Genomic DNA, 20,671 nt, shown 5'->3' with positions numbered 1-20,671 from the left:
CAGTGTGGCCACTCATCTGCCAAGTGATGATCACAGGTAATAAAAGCCTTTGCTGCCCTTTGTGGCTAAAAAAAGGATGCAGGTCCCTCAGGGATTGCTTTGCTGGCTGCCACCTGAAGAGCGTCTAACCTTTCTCAGAGCCCACAGAGATTTGGGATTAGTCAAGGCTCTGTTGTGGAGAACAACTCTGTTGTGGAGAATCTGCTGTCAGTCCTTATCCAGGATGAACCCCAAATCAGAAGAAAACTTGAAAGGGATGGACAGGTTCCCTCTGAAGCCCCAGGACAGGCAAAGCTGAAGAGTTGGGACCTACAGGCTCTCTGCTAGCAGAGGTTGTGCTATGGGAAGTCAAAAAGAGACCTGGGGGACCGGAGCTTGTCCCTTGTCCCAGTAAGGCGCTTGCAGGACTTGGCCAGAAGGCTACAGCACCTCAGCAACTCACAATGCTGATAATGGCCTTGATCATTTAAAGAGCACTGGAAGAAATGAGGCATAGTCCCTCAGACAACTCTGTTTCGCCCAGTCCAACTTATTGAAACACCTCCTCTTCCAGCCTCTCCTGGACATACAGATGAATCAGGATCAGACCACCCCATTCACGGGACTCTCCATTGCCACCTTCCCTCAGACCCAGCTGTCCAAATCCTTGCACCACATGGAATTTTTCACGACAAGCGTGATATCCACAACAGGAGGCCCCACGCAGTTGGGACGTCTGGGCGCAACGCCAGGGCCTCTGTCTGACCCTGCGCACACCAGACACAGCTCAATTCACAATCCACTGACCCACAGCTGGTGGCTGGGGTTGGGGAGCAGAAGGCAGACCCAAAAAAAGCCTGCTGGAAGCCAGACAGCCCCTACAGAACCATGGAATCACCCCTTTCAGCTGACAGCGCCTCACAGCTTGCATGATGCTGATTCCCTGCACTGGGAGAGAGATGGCAATTTAGAGATGCCCAGCCACAATATTTCACACGAATTGCAAGGAATCCAGCTAAAGGGGTCTGCTCTTGTGCTTTATGTTAAGCATATGCTTCTGTACTTTCTTGCACTTGAGTTATATATGGAGCACAGGTGTAACTAATCCCAAACCTCCCCGCCACAGCCTGCCCCCACCTTGAAACAGGCCCCAGTGCACTGAGGGCAAATGTTGCCACCTCAAAATTCCACAGACTACCATAAACACTGGGGATAATTAAAATGTGAACATTATGAAAAATACACTGGCAAGGACTCAAGGCTGTGGAGCTGGAAAGCCAGGTAGCTTAAAGAAGTGCCAGATATGCAACTGGTCTCCAAGACTAGCAGATGTTTTTCAACCTAACGTTGCAAAAACTTAGTAACTTACATGTGTTTCTCAAATCAGAACCAGAAAAGAGAATGCGTGCTGTGTATTGGGACTATATTGAGTACATTTCCAGCACTGTAAGGTCTTTAATTTAAAAAAAGAAAAAAGAAAGAAAGGGAGGAGGTGGGATGTAGAGAGAAGAAAAACTGGGCTTGTTTAAAGGATTCTGGATGTGTACCTAAATCTTGTAAGAAAAGGAAAATTGCTTCCCCAAACTGAAAAGACTTGGATGCAATTAAGATGGAGATAGCATCAGCCCATTTCCCCATCTGGTATTAAGCTATTCAACAGGAATACGGAAGAATACGGTGGTCGCAGCTGATACAGTCTTAATGATATTTAGGTGGTTATTTCCTTTTTACACAATTATCACAAAAGAAACTATTCGGCAGATAATTTTTGAAAGCCAGCCTCCCTCGCCTGGTATGAGACAACTTGCTGTAGCACCACAATTAAAAACTCACCATTCCAAAGCCACTCGTTGGTTTGTCCTCCCACCAGCAGCTCCACTACAGCCAGAGACAGAGTGCATGTCTGAAGATCCTCTCTGCTATTCTCCTGCACCTTTGAGATTTACAGGGATTTGCATGTGTTTTTCTCACTCAAAGAGAGATTATGTGGAATGATTAAGAGATATTCTAGTAAAGAAACTACTAGCTTCGACAAGCTTCTTGACATTCCCTTTGTTTGATGTAACACACATCAGTTATTAATGGGAATGCATTAAACTGCTGCTTAGCCTTAGTAGTGCCATGTTTAATAATGAATATTACTTCTCTCCCCTCTCTCCAGTGGCAGCCATTGACCAGTAATTTCTGGATGAATCATTCTACATCAATATATTTTATATATATATATATATATATATATATATATATATATATACACACAAATAGGTGCCTTTCGATGAGTAAAGCAATGGGAGAGTTATGACCAGATAAGGCGCATTAGAGCTTTTCCTGTATCATGGGAGATAGAAGTGCAAGGACTCTCTGGGTCAGTGAATCCAGATCCTTGTGACCATACTGCAAGAATCCTTACAGAAATTGACATTCCCCTATTAAGAAAAGGAAAAAAAAAATGCGAGAGACATTTTATAGGTAGGTATTTTCAACACTGCAGCTTAAAAAACCAAAACTGCTGCTTAGAAAAAGTGTTACTACTGTCTCAGAAGCTGCTCCCAGAGACATTTAATTCTGTGTGGATCTCTCCTTCTTACATTTGCAATGCAAGGAAACCTGAGAAAAAAAACTGTTCTGCCTTTCAGGTGGGTGACGACAGCAGGAAGGACACAGAGAAGCCGCAAAGAAGGTGTCTGCTCAGCAGATCTTGCCATGGAATGGACAGGCTGCACACATATCCCTGAAATTCATACCAGTCACAGCATCCACGGCAGGTGTGTGCCCACCACTTCAAGGACGCCAGAGCAGATGATGAACCTGCAGAAACCAGCTCATCTCCTGGTTTTGCTCCGTCAGACATGCATAGACCACAAACCTCCAGCCTTTCCACCAGGCAGCTCCAAAGCTGTTGCTGCAAAGGGGAGCAGTGCCGTCTACAGTGAGCTCCTGTCTCCTTTGCTAGCAGAGACTCACCTCCAGTCCTATGGGGAGAAAGAGGCTGAGAACAGACACCAGTGGGTAACAAAATTGTCACTTCTTCCCATAACCTTCATCAGCACTGTGATACAGTCAGCTACCATACCTAACGAGGGCACCAGGGACAGCAGGTCTGTGGTCACCTCCACCCAGCCCAGCTCCCAGAGCACAGAGCTTTTGGGGATTCATTTACTGGACATTTTACAGGGACACCTGTTGCATTACACAAATCTATTTAGTTACAGAAAACTACCATCTGCCCCCGTGTTGTACCAAGCAAAGTCTGCAAGAACCTTGACAGCGAGGAGGATTAATATTACATTTCCATCTGCTCCGCAACATGAGATGCCCATAAGCAACAACCTGAAGATGCCTCTGAGCTCCTAAACCCCAGCTTGCCCTTAAAAAAAATGCAAGTTATGGGAAGAACAAGAGGAGCCATGACAATCCAGTTCCCTCAAAACACAAGTCATACCCACAGCAACATTTTAAACTTGCTCCAATTCCTGCATGGCTAAATGCAGGGAACATGAATAGGTCATATCAAAGAGACATCTAAGTGGTGACAATGCCAATATAAAACCATTCACTGGGTGTCCACCAATGTAACAAACTTTTTAAAAGTATTAAAACAGACTGTTTATTACAGCATATGATGTGTTATATTAATTTACACAATGATATATATATATAAAAACAACCATTGATGATGTACAGTAAATTGGACATCAACAGGAATATTAAAACTACTGATACTCATGCACGTGACATGCATATGTTTTTCTTTTCCAAAAGCAGTTTTACACAATATACTGAAGTTACTAAGCCTTGGTCAGCTGCTCCAACGGTTTACTCTGAACACCACCGCCATCCGCAGTGGGACTCCCAGGAGCCGGGAGCAGAGCGCTCTCCAGAGAAGGCGACTTAACTTTGGAGACAGATAGAACAGGAGCCCTTTCTGGTGGGGGAAGGCTGGGGGAGGACAGGGGTGAGTTTCAAGAAGAGAATCATCAAGAAAAGAAAGAAACACAGGCCAGACGGCCAGGAGGAAGAAGTTCAAGATGTGGCAACAGGAGCAGCAGAAAGGGACGACCAAAAACACGAACACCACCCACACTCCCCCACGCTTATTCCCTAAAACCTTATGACTCTAAGCTGTCAATAGCCTCTAAAAGACCCAGAGTTGGAAAAACTAGGCAAGGATGATCCATTTCCAGAAACATTAGCCTTTTTTCATAGCCTTCTGATAGCATGCACTGGAGGCTGCTCACCACTGAAACGGCAGTGTCATGCTTGTTTTTTGTGTTTTTTTAAATGAGTATAATGGTCTTTTATTTCCACATAAAAGGCACTAGTATCCACCCAAGTTCTGAAGACAAGTGACATAATTTACCTTAAGTTTTAAATATTTGTATAAAAACAACAACAACAAAAAAATCTGTGGAAATATGTACACAAAAGCACCTTGCTTCCGAAAGCAGAAGCAGATACATTCCACCAAGTCACCTCACTAGACCGTTGTCATGAGCTTCAAGGAGCCCGACCGAAAGCGGAGGATTTTCTTCTTGAGGTTATGGGAGGCTTTGATTTTGACAAAGGCCTTCGCCGCATTTTCATGCAGCTCCGGTGCCGTCACCGTTTGGATGGGGAGCGTCTGGACAAACTGAGACCAAATAAGGCCCCCGCTCTCATCAGAGTCACTGGTGGTCGTGCTCTCCCCTACAAACTCCACCTCGCTCAAGCTCGACTCGCTGTCTCCAAAGCAGTTCGTCGTGTAGTTGCTCTGCTCGTCCTCACTCGTGTCCACCACGGTGGAATGGAACAAGGACTCGCACTCTGCCGAGTACTCCGAGTCGCTGGCCACGTAGGCGTACGGGCTGACGTAGGGCAGGGGGACCTGTGAGTAGACCCCCACACCTTCCCGCCGGTTCCTCCTCGCCCTCCGCAGGGCTTCCTCGTAGGAGATCTCCGCCGATGACTTCCACCGGCGGTAGTCGGCCCGCTTGTGTTTGGGCTTGGCCACCACAACCTCTCGGCCATGCCCATGGGATCGGACGGCGGATTTGTGCAGGCCAGCCTGCCGGCCCTGGAGACCTGACTCGGGCTGCAAGCCGCTGCCTCTCTTCCCCCGCGAGGAGGGTTTTTTCAGTTTCTTATTTGTATCCAACTCATCGGGAAAGCGGCACTTCTTGCCAACCGGCTTGGTTTTCTCCCGCAAGGTCTGTGAATTGTTTTCCAGACCGTTGGCGAGGTGGGGCCTGTGTTTCAGCGCGGAGCTTTTCAAAATCTTGACGTTTCGGGTGCCTTTGTGAAGTTTCACGCTTTGCTGCTGGGCCGGTATGTACTGGGCGTTCACCAGCAACCCATCATCCAGGCTTTGAGAGGAAGATCCCTCGCTTTTGAAATCCAGCGAGGGCCTCTCCTCAATGGCAGGCGATGAGGAGCGAGCTGCCTGCAAGCTGCTCTTCAATAGGACCTTTTTGGGAGGTTGGCTGACCCTGTTTTCCTGCTGCAGCACCATGGGCTTCCCCGGGCTCTCTTTGGGAGATGCAGCAAAGACTTGGCCGTTCTCCTTGGGGACATCACCCACCGCAGCCACTGCATTGCGGTTGAGCTCCAGAGGTGCTGGTTTGACGCCCCTCGGCAGATGCTTGCTCTGAGTTTCGCTCGCCGCGCTGGGTGGGAAAGCCGCCGGCAAAGGTGCCTTCCTACTATCCAGCTGCTCACTCGCCGGCTCCCTCGGCCTCTGCTTTAACGGAGAGGGTGCCACATGGTCCAGAGCGGTGGTCCCACCAGAAGGCAAGCACGCTTGCTTGGAGCTCTTCAAGTTCACGACATTACCATGAGCCACCACGCCCGCAGGCTGCCTGACACACATGCTTCCATGCCTCAAGATCCCTTTGGAGGGATCAGCGTTGAGACTTGTCCTGGGTTTGTTAGTCCTTACTGCATGAGTCTTTTTCTGAACCAGGCTTAAGATGTAACCGTCTATCCTCTTGCTGGTGGAAGGGCACGGAGCCGGCCAGGAGCCCTGTGGGAGAAAAGCGTTGGTGGATTTTCCCGAGTCCGTTTCAGATCCGGCACAAACGTCGCTAATATCACAACCAAGCCTCTCCTCTTCTCGTTGGGGGTTTTCAGTCACGGGGAGAAGAAACATGGGACTCTGCACAGCTACGGCATGGAGTGGGCTGGGGTACCGGTAGACGTCGTTCCCGTTTTTAGACACCAGATCACACTGGTACTTTGGATGTACATCTGCAACGACATCGAGGGAATTTGAGTGCGGTGTGGACAAAGAGCGACAGACAGAGCCTGCAGTCTGGTCCTCATGCTGGCCTTCCTTATTATAGTCCATCCAGCCTATGAGATCTGAAAGGCATTTTAGAAGAGTTTAGAGAGCCTGCCAGGGACAGTTCTGCTACGTTTTTCACGTGTTGTCAAGGACTCTGGTCCCATCTACACGTACGATGCAATGTCAATACAACAGCAGCGCTGTTCAAAGAGGAGAAACCTTGCAACCAGGGATGGCAGTTAAGCAATATAAAGCAGCACTATTCTTATGTAGGTCTCCCTATAACTGCATCTATGCAGGATTTGCCACAATATGACTACATAGTTAATAAAATAGAAAATACAGCCCTGATGAGAACATTTATTTTGGTTCCAAACCTGTGCCTATGTTGCCTAAGAGCTTTCTATTTTACTCCCAAGCCACCCAGAAGTCCTTAAGGGTGTCTTCTGCTTATATGCTACACAGGCACCTCTAAATCTCACTGTGGGCCTCAACACATATGTATTTCATATTTTACTTTGCTAAATCCAAAGGGAAACATAAAAAAATACAGACAACAGTCTGATTAATTTTTTTAGCTTATTGACAAATTTCACTTCCAGATTTTTCCAAGCATATCTTGGGTAAAAAAAAATCTAGATTTAATTTTGTTGTTGTTATTATTATCATTGCTACTACTGCTATCAACATAATTGTTTAATATAAAATAATGCTAATAACAAATGCTCCTTTTGAGCAATGAGGGGCTAAAGAATGAGAAACAAGCTCATCTTTCCACACAAGTACAAGGAGTGCAGGTCAATCCAGCTGACATCCTAGCCTTGGCTCTGCAAAGAGAGTTCTGTAAGAGAAATCCAGTGCGTTTCAAGATGCATGAGTCAGATTTAATGGCTCTTATTTAGGAGGTAAGCAACCTTACGAGCAGGCCTTCAATCCAAGCACCTAAGACTATTATTTTCTTAAGCTTATGTGCCCTTTTCTTGGGTAGGGGTACAATCTAAATGATCCTTCCAGCTCGCTGTCAGTCCTGTTTCCTACCCTTGGGCTAGAAACTTCAGCCAGGGTACTCAAATTTGACTGCTCAGTGCCCATCACTTATCTATGGCTTATTTCCAAAGAGGTCTCATGAACGCTGATGAAATTAGCTGATAGAGATGATGTTCCTGTGTGAGCAGGAGAGGAAGAACAGGAAAGTTAGGAGCATGAACTTCCTCCAGATCGTCTCACAGTTTTCCCATGTTTACTAAATTCTATGTCAGAGTCAGGAAATTTTGCCAGAAAGACTTCTTTGAAGCACACCAGCTTGCGAAATTTCAGCTCTAAAAGTGAGGTAGCATGATTAACGAGAGTTTTAGGGTTTCATGATGTATCCCCCAAAAAAATCAGCAATGCAATCTGCTGGTAATCCTTGTGTATGTTTTTCTTTTTATGTACGGCTGATGAATTTCACATATACCTTACAACATGGGGCATTAAATTACCTCAAGCTGCTCAAAGGATAACTTAGAGGACTTCTCAGCATCTCACAATGAATGTATCCCAGGCTGTGTTTGCCCATTTCAGAGTCAGAAAAGCATTAATTATTTTGTCCGTGATTCACAACAAATCACTGTAAGTTAACCTTAAAGAGCAGAATAGAGATCGGAAATACTATTGTTAGAACCATCCTCCACAACCCAGAGTAAACTAAGGCTTTTCAATATGCAAGTAATAATGCTTGATCACAAAAGCCCTACTGAAGTATCTTTCCTGGACAACAGACAGAAGCTGCCCTCCTGTTTAACCATCCCACACATTAAGGCTTGCATCTTCAGCCTAGTGTCCAAGGGAATTCAACAGCTCTCTGCCTAAGAGACAAAGTATTTTTTTCCCTGTTTGTGATGTCTATTTGCCTATACTACACTAAAGCGGGACACACCTCGGCATGGTCACCTGGGGGTTGAGGACCATAAGAACTGACAAAATAACAGATGGACATGTACCCTGACCTCCTCAAACCTGTACCTAGCTCCTTAAAGGTGTTGAAAAGGTGTAGAGACAAGGTTCTTAAGGACACGGTTTAGTGCTAGAGTTAGGTTATGGTTGGACTCAATGATTTTGAAGGTCTCTTCCAACCAAAATGATTCTATGATTCTACTCTGCCACTTTAATGAAGACATGGCGGTTGAGGTATCTTTGATAGCTGCTATTTAATAAAAAAGATTCTCTAAAGGAAACCACGAGAAATTAGCTGATTAATGTTTTTATGTGTGTAGGTACCACTGCCCTCTACTGGGTAGAGCAGCTGTCGTATTTTCACATGTTCTTTTCATGTGTTTCGAGTGACATATTCACATGTCAGGCTGGACAAGTGGAGGGCAAACAGTCCTTCCTTGTGACCCATGTATGTGTCAGGCACTGGAATCTTTTCAGAGCATAATATGTCAAATGAAAGGAAGAAGGGTTAATCCAACCCGGATACTCCTGAGGCAGTATTTCCAAAGCCAAAGCCACCTCCTGGAGTACGATGTATTCGACCTGCTTTTACTATACCTGCAGATTTAGGGCGTCCATCTGAGATATTCAGTGTTGCCTCCAAAGGGCTGCAAAAGCAAGTGCTAGAATGGCAACTGGATAAACACTCACTGAAGACAGAGTTAGATGAATTGGAGAGCGATCCAGAAGCTCCATCACTCAGCTCATAAAATCCTATAAAAATAAGAGTTTGGATTTATATTAGTTATGACTACACAAAGTTACCATTTGTGTCCCTAGAAAGGCAGTCGAGCTCGTGTTTATGTTGGCTTACTCTATTGCAATTAGTTTATTCAGTCGCCCAAAAAACAGTGCACAATTTAGTAATATCCTGATTGCTATGAAGGATTTAGTTTAAAAGTGAAGTACTTAAAATTAAAAAAGCAGAACTTTACTTAGTGTATGAAATTTTGAACTTTCTTTTTTTAACACTTACAGGGTTTGGGGGTTTTAACCTTTACATGAGTTTTCAGATTTCAGTGAGAAGAATCCAGGCTGCGTTTTGTAGTCCACTCATTTAATAGTATATTATACTTCCAAGACAGACTCTCCATCTAAACTTAACTACAGATTTTTTACCAAGTGTTTGGCCCAATGTTATCCATTATTTTCATTAAAGTTCTGGAGATAAATATGGTATTTATGGATGGCACAAAAGAAGGAAAATGGTAAATAATGTGCAGACACAGAAAATTTAATTTCCTGGTAAACTGGGTCTACTCAAGAAAAATATGACATACCATAATCAAAATTCAAATTGTACTCATAGGAATAAGGAATGCAGGGCATGTGTACAGAATGGGAATGCATCCTGGAAAACAATAATCCTGAAAAGGGCTTAGTCAGCATGGAAAAGCAGCTCAATCAAACTTAATGATATGGCAAAAAAAGCTAATGAGATTGTTGGATGTACAAAGAGACTAATGAGCAGTGGTAGGGAACTCACTTCAGCAGTCTATATAGTACTGGTAAGAAAGACATTGGAACAATGTGCCTAGTCCTTGACTCCAGCACGTTTAAAACAAAAGCTGAAAAATTGGAAAGGGGCCATAAAGCTATTTAAGAGCTTGGAAAAATGCCTTAAAACAAATGACTTCATGAACTTGACCTGTTTAACTCATCACAAAAAGTCAGGAATTACACTGTATTGCACCTCCAAGCGGAGAAAAAGCTGTGTATTAGAAAAGACCTTGTTCTATGGGAGAAAAGCATCACAAAAAAAGTGCTGGAACAAGACAAATTCCAGTTAGAAATTAGCAATGGTTTTAACAATTGCAAGCTGGTGGATTTTCCACTCTTTAGTGCCTTCAGAAAAAGTCTGGTTGCCTCCAGGAAAGGTTCCCCATAGTTAAATACCACTTACTGGCTTCAATACAGTTAGAATGGGATAAAATTCAATATATGGGGGATCAGATTGTTTGATTTAATGTTCCCTTCTGGCTGTCAAATCAATTTAGACATCTTCCTCCTGCTGGTTGTGCTTCCTCTCACCATTTTTTCCTGCAGCCTCCTTCCTAATATGCAGAAGAACTAGAAATTTATGAACTAAATTGTGGGTGGCCTTGAAAAAAAAAATGTCCCAAACACTAAAAATCTAATTAAGCTTGAAATCCTCCCCTGACTATGTTGTCTACAAACAATAACCTTTCCAGTGGTAGGTGAAATTTGCTAGTAGGCATTAATTATCAGAGTGTGAACATGCTATAGACATTTACTGCTGTAGTACTGCAACCTACAGCCAGTTTAATTCCAGGTACCAAGGGAGGCTCCATTTCACTGAATATTGACCTCACCTGAACTTGGACGACTGTCTGTCTCAAGGTGTTCATCCGTCGTTTTTTCCACGTCCAGGCGGAGATCACTTATTTGCTTATCTAACTCCTGTAACTGATTTAGTAGGCCAGCGTCCCTCCTCCTCAAGCAGTTCTGGAAAATAGGAGGACAAACAAAAAATGATGCTCCTTCAGTGCAGCAGAAATGAAGGGGCTCCAAAGACAATCAGCCTTCTCCATCTGGTCATTACGGAAATACCCTGCCAATACACTTTTATTGAAAAAAAAAAGGGAACAAAGCCCTGAAATTTCAGATAGATACTCTGGATAAATACTTAACTGAAGAATTATGCAGGCACTTCATTCCAGCCTCTTCCAGCCGGTTCTACATAAGGAGCACGCTCCATAATTTAGGAAGACCAACACACTATGTTGGCAGAGCGCAACTTTGCAGGGCCACAGCTGTAACAACAAAGCTGTGTTGTACGGTATGGCCAAACCAGACCTGTGCACATGAAACGGGCCACTTCAGTGAAAGGACAGCTTTGCCAGTGTAATAGGGGATGTTCACCATCTCAGCATCGTTAGCCAAAGATCACATCTGTTCACACAATGGGACGAAACAGTTCTGCCAACAAGTGCCTGTAATGTGGGACCCGCCTTGTTCTGCTGGACATTATGTGCTTATAGTTTACCATATAGACAGCGAGATTCCCAGGGCTGGGATCACAGCCCTTTTATTAGTTTTGCAGTGCAGCAAGAAGGAAGAGCAATTCTTCCTCTTCCCCCATTATAATGGTATAAAATTGCTGTGAGATGAATTTTAAGGCTATTTATGAAGGTAATTTGATGGCATAAAATGTGCAGTAAGAAATGATTTTGTAAGGCACTCATTAACCCACGGTCATCGCAATCAGTTTCTCTGTGTGTATTATAATGTTGCTTATCCATCATCTGTTCAGCTTCATACCCTTTAATTGTTCTGGCTTTGGGGAAAGTGAGGGAGGCAGGAGGAAGGTTTATCTCTCTTTTTTTAGTGCATCATTTGATGAGTGCCCAGCGGTGCTCTGCTACACTCATTGCAAAAAGTTTCGATGCTCAGAACTGGACTAGTTCTAAACCCATTAAATCCAGGACAACCTTTCCTGCGGGGTGGGCCAGTCCTCAGGCAAAGGGAAAGCAAACGCTAATAGTATTAGGGAGGATGTTTGAAGATGTGTTGGCATTTAACACCATCCTTGGAGAACCAAAGGGGCGATCCCAGGTCTTCTCCCAAATTTCTGATGGAAGCAGGGAGCTGGCTGCCAGCCAGGCTGGCAGAGGTGATGGGTTCAAGCAGTAACGAAGTGAACCACCGATTGCCACCAGTGTCCCCCCTCCCCCAGCAAGCACCGCATCTGGTTCCAATCTGCAATGTCAAGTGCACAAATTAAAAGTGCTACCACAAATCCACCCCCGCCCCCTCCCTCTTTTTTTTTGAGTAATGACTCCTTGGTCCTTCACTACAGCTCTTCAGCAGCCAGTCCCTTCTCAGCAGCAAAATCATTTCTCTTTTAAAGAAGGAAATAATCCTAAATTAGCTGCGTTAAAAGGCTAACAAGGCAAAAAGGAAGAAAAAAAAAGAGAGGTTGAGGAAAAGAAGAAATCAGGCAAATAAATTACATAGTCCAACTTCTCCCTGGGTGAAAGCAAATGCTGAGCCGTGCACAAAGACCGCCAGGCACAGCTGTACGCTATTTTCATTGAAAAATGATCTGCTGCTTCATGCCGCCCTCCATCTCTTCCCACACCAGCTACATAGCGCGTCTTTCAACAAAAGCATCCCTTATTTTAAGGGGCCTGATCCTGCACTCGTTGCCTCCTCTCAGGGTAGCAACCCAGGAGCTCGCTCCCAACTTCCATTCAAGGCAACGGCAGCGCCTCTTTTGCCTTGAATGGAAGTTGGACCGCCGGCCTGGCTCGGGAAACCGACAGGGAACTGTGCAGCCACGAGCAAAACGCCGGTAAAGTCCCATCGCCACCGACTTGTCACCCACGGAGGCTCCGTCCCCGGCAGCCGCTGCTCCCTCACCTGAGGGCTGGGGACGCTGTGCCGGCGTGACAACGGCGCGGGCATGTACCCCTGGGGACCGCGGCCGCCCCCGGCCCCTTCCTCGCCCCTCCGCGGGTCACACCGCCCTGAGGGGACCGCGGCAGGCGCGCATCCCCCGGCGACACACGCCCGCATTCCCGGCGACACACTCCCGCATCCCCCGGTGACACACGCCCCCATTCCTGGCGACACACTCCCGCATCCCCGGTGACACGCTCCCGCATCCACCGGTGACATACTCCCGCATCCCCGGTGACACGCTCCCGCATCCCCCCGGCGACACACGCCCCGCATCCACCGGTGACACACTCCCGCGTCCCCGGCAACACACGCCCGCATCCCCCGGTGACACACTCCTGCATCCCCGGCGACACATTCCCGCATGCCCGGCGCCCCCCGGCGCCCCCGCTCACCAGCTGCCTCCGCAGGAGGAGGATGTTCTCCTCCAGGAACTTCTCCTCCAGGCTGCGCGGCGGCTGTTGTCCCTCTCCCGGCGGCTCCCCGCGGCCACCCTGCGCCCCGGGCCCCGCTCCCGCCGGCCGCCGCAGCAGGAGGCTCTTCACCAGCAGCTCCTGCCGCTGCCTCAGGTACTCCAGCTCGCCCAGCCCGGCCAGCGTGGCCTCCAGCCGCTCCCGGGTGCGCTGCCGTTCCGCCTCCGCTTCGCCCTTCTCCCGCCAGCGCGCATCGGGCTCCCGCGGCCCCCCCGCCTGCCCCGGCCCCGCCGCCGCGGTGGCGGCTGCCGCGGGGTTCGCCTTCATCGCCGGGGAGGGGGGCGGCAGCCGCTGACAGGCCCTGCCCGCGGGGGGCCAAGCGCTGCCGAGCGCCGCCGAGCGCCGCGCTGCCGCCGCCGCCGCCGGTCGCGAATGGGCCGCGGGGCGCCCGGTTCCCTCCCCGGCTGCCACCGCCCCGCGCCCGCCCACCGCCGCCCCGCGCCCGCCTCCCTACCCTCCTTCCCTCCCTCCTTCCCTCCACGCCCGGTCGCCCTCCTTCTCCTTCTCCTTCTCCTTCTCCTTCTCCTTCTCCTTCTCCTTCTCCTTCTCCTTCTCCTTCTCCTTCTCCTTCTCCTTCTTCTCCCACCCCGCGTCTCCATCGTCCCCCGCCGCCGCGCCTTGCGGGGTGTGGGAAGGTGGGGTACGCGGGCGTGGTACCCACTGACCTCTCCAAAAACTCCAGCGATGACCTCTGGAGCCCCCGCACGGTGTAGTCACGGGATATCAGCAACACGTTGTGGTGCCATGCAGCTTATACAGCCGGATACATCTGAAACAGGAGCATAAATGATGTAGCTGGCGACAAAACATCCTGGCATGAGGGTGTAAGGACCTTCCAAGTTCATTCAGTGCCCCCCCTGCCATGAGCAGGGACATCTTCACCAGCTCAGGTTGTTCAGAGCCCAGTCCAGCCTGGCCTGGGATGTCTCCAGGGATGGTTCAGCCACCACCTCTCTGGCCAACCTGGGCCAGGCTCTCACCACCCTCGGGGCCAACAATTTCTTCTTCATGTATAGTCTGAATCTCCCCTCCTTCCGTTTAAAAGGAAAAGGAGTGGGTAGAGAAAGGTGGGAAGCAGAGGAGAACATGGCAGTCCTTACGCCAGGGTGCTGACCGTGGCGTAGGCACAAGGATCAAAGTACCAGCGAAGGTGTTGCTTCAAAGCCAGCTTGAGTCAACTAGCCAAGAAAGCCATAATGAACGGAACTTTATAACAGCATGTAGACTAATTGCAGCAAGGGATCTGCAATTAGGTTTTCAATGGGCACACAGCAAAAAGAGGGAGGGGTGGAAATGCAGATGCCAAAGAAAAAAGGGAAAATGTTAGCATCAAAATAGAGCAAAAACTGAGTTGCAGACATTTGCTCGGGGGGGGGGGGGGGGGGGGCGGGAATGGAAGAGGAAGAAGAAAGCATTGAGGGAGCCCTTCACAATATGGGGTTTGTTTAGAAAGATGTGAGCCTGCCATACAGCCGCTCTCATGGACATTATGAGCATAATGAAATGTCCTTTCTTGCTCTCCCTCTGTTCCTCAGAAGATTATGAGTGTTTGTGATATTGAAAGGTCTCAGATGAAATTCGTCTCCCCACTCCCATCCTGTTTGCAGCACACAATACCTTGCAGTGTGCCATACACCTACTTCATCTGTTGTAGGTGCTGGTCCTTGTTCCAAGAGCTTGTATTGACATAGATCATTATTTCACAGTCATTTTAAATCAATGTAAAATGCTTTCTAAAAAGGAGACCCATTTTCCTCCTGCAGTTTATACAAAGCCTGCTCCCTCCTAAATGCTGGTCCAAATATAAATGAGGCCACACGCATCAGTTCAGAGGATGGTCGAAGCTAAAACTAGCTCAATTTCTTTTTGATCTCCTCCCAGAGCTGGGTCACCACACAGCTGTGTCAGCACAGTGCATCTACGTTAATATTTTAGTTTGGATTACACGTGCCTTTATGAACCAACTCTATAGATTGTTCCTTTTTACCGTGCTGCGATTCACATTGCAGAGGGATTTGGGAACAAATGAACTGAGTTGCTTTGGGGTAAAACAAAAGCGGAAGAAGGGAGCACACCTAAAGCAGTCCAGCCACTGACGGATGTTCATTCATGGACACCTGGTCTGTGGGACAAGAACACAACTAGCCCAAAGTAGCACCCGTGAAATATGTACAGCATGGATGGCAGTTCCTTGGTACATCCATACAACTCGGTAAATCCATGCCTGCTCTGCTGTCCTGGTTGCTAATGTAGACATAGGTGTATGTGCCAGCAAAAGGGGGGGAAATGAGGCAGCGCAGGAATAAGCAGCCAGAGAAGGCAGGGCCACTTCTTTGGGGAACAATTTCACTCCTGCCAGATTCAAGAGACCATGAAATTGCTGCCACAGAGAGAACTGACAAACACTGAAAGGACAAGGGATTGCCCCAAGAGCAAAGGATTGATTGAGGTTGCCAAGCAAAACTGGAAATAAAAACCAAGTCCCATACCAGACCACTCTCTCTCCACTTATTTTATGTGCCTGGGCTATAAAAGGCTGAAAAGTAGGTTCAGTCCCTGTCCCACAATCTATAGGCCACCACTGCTGACCTAAAAACCTGCTCCATGGCTTTCTCTCCCGCATGGAGCTTGGCACGCAGCACCCTTCAGCATGTTTATGCTGAAAGCTCCATTGCAATGCAGAGCCGCCTTCCCAAGAGGGTACCAGAAGGTCTCCAGATATGGAAGCAGAGAGCTTCCACATTTTCCTTCACCCTTTTTAGCCATATTTTACATGTAGCTCTGTGCCTTGTATGCGTTTGTACGCAAAGCTCTATGCAATATTTATGCAAAGCTATTTCAACTATTTCTGTGCACTGTGTTGTGCACTGTGCAAAGCAGACGTTGCTTCAAAAATCAATTACAGTGCCAAATAAAATGTCTTAATGTTCAGATGTATTTATTTTGCCACTTATCATTTAGTAGATTTGTGTCCAATTCCTCCCCCCAAAAATCACCTCTTCCACTCTGAAGGGTATAAGATGCTGCCAGTCTCCCGTGCTCCCTGCTGACATTTCTGTGTTCATCCTTCGCAGTGCATCAGTTCCAGGAAGGAAAAGAAACACAAGAACTGCCAAAACAGTCAACTGCCTGTGTCACGTGGAGAGGAGAATGCAGCTTCGACTGAACAAGACTCACTGTGTGGCTGAGATCAGCAAAGAGGAAGGGAAGGGGAATCTGAAGAAGAGGAGCTCAGGTTTCACCCCAAAGATGAAGGAATAATAAGGTGCCAGAGAAGCAGTGGGATTAGGAGGTTGGACAGCATGGGAGAAGATGTGTGTGAGCAGGCAGCAAGAGATGACAAATTGTGTGAATAATAGAAGGGAAACGAGATGCAATCTAAGGCCTCAAGAGTGAGGGAAGGTCCAGAGAAGAGTATTTAAGAACTCATAACCGCCTCTGTACCAGACAGAATTACGCCTCTCATAACATCCTAGCAACACAGCTCCTCGATCATCATCTCTCCTTCCCTGCAGGTAACTCACTGTCTCCCTTCTTGCGGTTTCTATGTTCAAGTTCAGGACAGGCAATTGGGGATTAAGCTCAGCAGAGTATAGGGCCTGAAGACAAGGGGAGGGAGAGCCCAGAAAAGCCAGTTTTGAAGGCAGCAGAAAGACCAAAGAGAACGAGCATAAAATACAGTCCCTTTAATTTACTCAGGAAGAAAACAATAGAATAAAACAATAAAATAAAGAGCCCATAAGCAGTAAGACAAAAAGTCTGGCCATAGGTGATAGAATATAGATGAAAGACAGAACCAGAAGAGGACAATAAGGTGAGAAGGTGGAGAAAAGGGTGCCTTTGCTAGGTATCACCCTCAAATAAAAAAGATATTTTAAGCACAGAAGGAACAAGAGACTGAGATTGGTTCCTCCCCTCTCAGTTACACCGCAGTCGATCATCCCAGTGAAAAACCAGTCTGAGATAAGAGGGAGGCCCCAGTCCCCAGATCAGCTCTGACTGGGCAACCTTTGGAGGCCTTTATCTCAGCAAACCAAACAGCTCAAAACTCTTAGCATGGACTAAGTAACAGGACTCGCATGAAAAAAAATCTCAGAGTCCAAAACCGTCTTCTATTTTTCTCCTGGCTTGTGGCAACAGCTGAAGGACTTGGTCTTTCACTCCTTTGTAAAATTGCTACTCCTTCACTGGGGTGATCAGCTGAAATCCTCCAGACACAAATAATCCCCGATTGCCTGTCCTGAACTTGAACATAGAAACCGCAAGGAGGGAGACAGTGAGTTACCTGCAGGGAAGGAGAGATGATGATCGAGGAGCTGTGTTGCTAGGATGTTATGAGAGGCGTAATTCTGTCTGGTACAGAGGCGGTTATGAAATGGCTCATCTTTTACAGTTATCCAGGCTCATCTCTTATTATTATATTACTAAGTGATAGAAATGTTGTGTCCCCTTCCTATTTCATATCTAGGGAATAAAGAGATGGTCTTTGCCCCGCAGAGCTTACAAGAAAAAGCAGGTGGCTGCCAGTGGTAATATAAAAGGAGCTCTGAGAAAGTAGTGGTTGGCATGATGGGTAGTGAATCAAAAACACATAGACAAGGGCCAAGAGTTTCTGACCCCCATCTCACCATTAATTTCCTTCCGACTGGGAGCAAACCCCTACATCCCAATGCATACGTTTGTCTTTCCCTCTTCCACCCCTGCTGAACATTAAACTCAATTTAGATTAAACGAGGCCAATTAGCACTTGTTACTTTTCCTGGGCTCGTTGCTGACCAGTCACACTAAAATGAGTGCAGGAAATTGCAGAAATTAGAGGAACATTGCAATTCCCTGTTTGTAAAATGAAAGCAATTGTTTTTCTTGCTTATTGTAACACAGCCCTTCGGAGGAAGGGTGATATGTTATCTGGAAACATCCACTTGGGGCCTATGCTTAAGACCCACAGCTGTCACTACGCCTCTGATACTTTATTTTAATCTATTTTAATGTCAATTTTCTAAGCATTTCTTAATTGCATTGGTTAATATAATAGGGAATAAATCTTATCAGCAAATCAGACTAACATCAGTTTGTGTTACCATATTACCATGGTTACATTATTATTACAAGTGAACCTTGCGCTGGTTACTAACCACAAACAATTCTAGCAAATAGTCTAAACTGAAGCAAAATATCTTGGCAGTGTTTCCATTTTTTTTTGTCAAACAAAAACAATTTCTCTGGGTGACAGGTAACTGCAGCATACCTATGATGCATTAGACAGACTCCTCCAGCCTCCATTTATTTCCTTGCATTTGAACAGCATTGAAACGTTTCCATGCCGTAAACAAGACGCAGAGGCCAAATTCCTTAAATGTGGAATAGGATTTTTAACACAAACTCTCAATATTCAGATGACATGCACTACCCCAGCCTCTCAAAACCTCACCACATTTGTGTTGTCATGGCAAAAACTGCTAGTGACTGCTACACTAGGAACCATTGACAACTTGATCAGGTCCCTCAAGGGTCTGGTTTCTCCTTACTCTAATCTGATCTGACTGGTCTCCCATCAAGAGACACAGCCCTGCTTTCCGTCACCCCCCGTGCCACTGTCCCAGATGAAGGGACAGATGTTTCCCATAGGGCCACTGCAATGATCTGACTCCTCTGATGTAATATATGAGAGGGGAACACGCGGTGGCACCAGGGACGACAGTGGTGTTGTCCCTTTCCCTGCTCCTGACTGTTAGTTTGGGCATTTCTCACATTTGGCTGTTACTCTGCTGCAGATTGTGGTCCTACCAGCTGTGTAGGGACCACGGATGGAAAACGCATCACTACCCTGAACTGAGTTTAAAAAAATATCCTCTTCTTTCTTTTTGTTAACCCAGATATTTCAGTGATCCACTTTTAAGTGTGAGCAGTTGAGCTGGCATGACTGAGAAGGCAGAGCTGTACAGGAATGAAGAGACAAGAGCAGGAAACCCTCCAGCAAAAAACTCCATCCAGAGGAACTGTGGAAGGAAGGATGGACTGTGTGCAAAACAAGAAGTCACCCAGGAGGCCCTGGAAGAGGATGCAGAAGACAGCTGCTTGTGGGGAAGCGACATTAGAGCTTCTCCAGACATTCCTGTCAGACTACGAGCCGTGCAAAGACATTCGCTTCCTTTTTGCAGGCAGCAGCCCATCTGTTGAGTCAGGAAGAGGACTGATTTTGCTGCCTCCAATGCTGTGGTGCTCCCCAAGGCCACGAAAGACCCACTTCTGCTTATCAAAGGAGCCAGAGCAGTACAGAACCTCTGGAGAGCTGGTGATCCCCAAGCCCCGCAAGGTATCGCAGTGCTGCCCACAGCAGGTGTCAAAATGGCAAAGAAGATGCAAAATTTGCTTCTAGTCCCTAGATTAGGGAAGCTGTGCGAGAGAATTGGATGGAAAGGGTGGAAAGCCAGGCAAGACCACCTCCATTTTTACCTCTGTGTGAAGGATAAGAGAGGGTCTGATAAGGACAACATGGGGAGGGAAAACATGGAGTTAAATAAAAAAGTGTCACTCCTGATGTTCACAGCTGACGAGAAGCAGAGATTGAAGCTACTACCCCTCTCATTGTTCACTATAAAGAAGCTTTAGTGGCATTTTAACAAATCAACCAATACATCATGTCCTAATGCTACCTGATAGGGACTGCATTCCCTTCCCAGCCTATGGATCCTGTTCAAAAGAAGTGAGAGCTGGACTGGTCCTAGTGACACTTTGTCATGTTTTTTTTCCTTTCTCCACCATCACCAAGCAGATGATGTCAGTTGAGTTCTGCTGCAATTGCCTTTGAATCATGCCTACAGTATCATGTCTGATGTTCTTGTACTTCGACTTCATTTCTTCTCCTGGCCTGGGTTTCATATTTATATCTAAGAATGCCCAGCCTCTGGTGACATGGACTTCTGCTTAGTTTAATGCCTTCTTGCACCCATGTTGCTAGTGTTCATCTCAGCATATCAGACTGGGAACCACCCTCACCAGCGTGGCCTAAGCAGAATAATACCTATTCAACTGATGAGCCACTGGAAATGGAAGAATAGAAATTACGGGACTAAATTACAGCTTGGGATTTAGACAGTCTGGGGAAAATTCCCAACAGAATGAACTGCAACAGGAAGAGGAGAAAAATTCTCCATTGTAAGATGTCTGTTTGGTTAGAAGGAGTAGCTGAGCTTGACCTTTTTTAGCAAGGCCTGTTGTGATAGGACAAGAGGTGATGGTTTTAAACTAAAGGAGGGGAGAGTCAGGTCAGACATGAGGAAAAAATTGTTGCCCCTGAGGGTGGTGAGAGCCTGGCCCAGGTTGGCCAGAGAGGTGGTGGATGAACCATCCCTGGAGACATCCCAGGCCAGGCTGGACGGGGCTCTGAGCAACCTGATCTGGTGAAGATGTCCCTGCTCATGGCAGGGGTGGCACTGGATGAGCTTGGAAGGTCCCTTCCAACCCAAACTGTTCTATGATTCTGTGATTCTATGATTCTATGATTTTACAGCCATGGCAGCTGAGCAGAGGACCACTCATGCTACTGAGATTTCCCATGCCT

The 20,671-nt window shown here is 46.9% G+C and overlaps 1 protein-coding gene across 4 annotated transcripts; it reads right to left on the bottom strand.

Moving 5' to 3' along the window:
• Nucleotides 1-3,560: 3,560 nt before the first annotated feature.
• On the bottom strand, nt 3,561-13,515 carry DACT1 (dishevelled binding antagonist of beta catenin 1). Of its 4 annotated transcripts, none has more exons than XM_065063221.1 (4): nt 13,030-13,515; nt 10,546-10,678; nt 8,864-8,926; nt 3,561-6,315 (listed from the first exon to the last, which is right to left on the bottom strand). In XM_065063221.1, exons 1-4 carry the CDS (start codon nt 13,372-13,374, stop codon nt 4,457-4,459), a joined length of 2,400 nt encoding a protein of 799 aa, XP_064919293.1. In that variant the 5' UTR covers nt 13,375-13,515; the 3' UTR covers nt 3,561-4,456. The 4 variants fall into 4 exon arrangements, with proteins under 4 accessions (XP_064919293.1, XP_064919295.1, XP_064919294.1 ...); XM_065063223.1 differs by having other exon boundaries at nt 3,561-6,201; XM_065063222.1 differs by having other exon boundaries at nt 3,561-6,201; nt 8,771-8,926; nt 13,030-13,514.
• Nucleotides 13,516-20,671: the final 7,156 nt, after the last annotated feature.

This window comes from Columba livia, chromosome 5 (assembly GCF_036013475.1).
Source record: "Columba livia isolate bColLiv1 breed racing homer chromosome 5, bColLiv1.pat.W.v2, whole genome shotgun sequence".
Taxonomy (NCBI): Eukaryota; Metazoa; Chordata; class Aves; order Columbiformes; family Columbidae; genus Columba; species Columba livia.
Note: the sequence above shows the minus strand (reverse complement) of the source record. Positions and strands in the feature narration are given on the sequence as shown.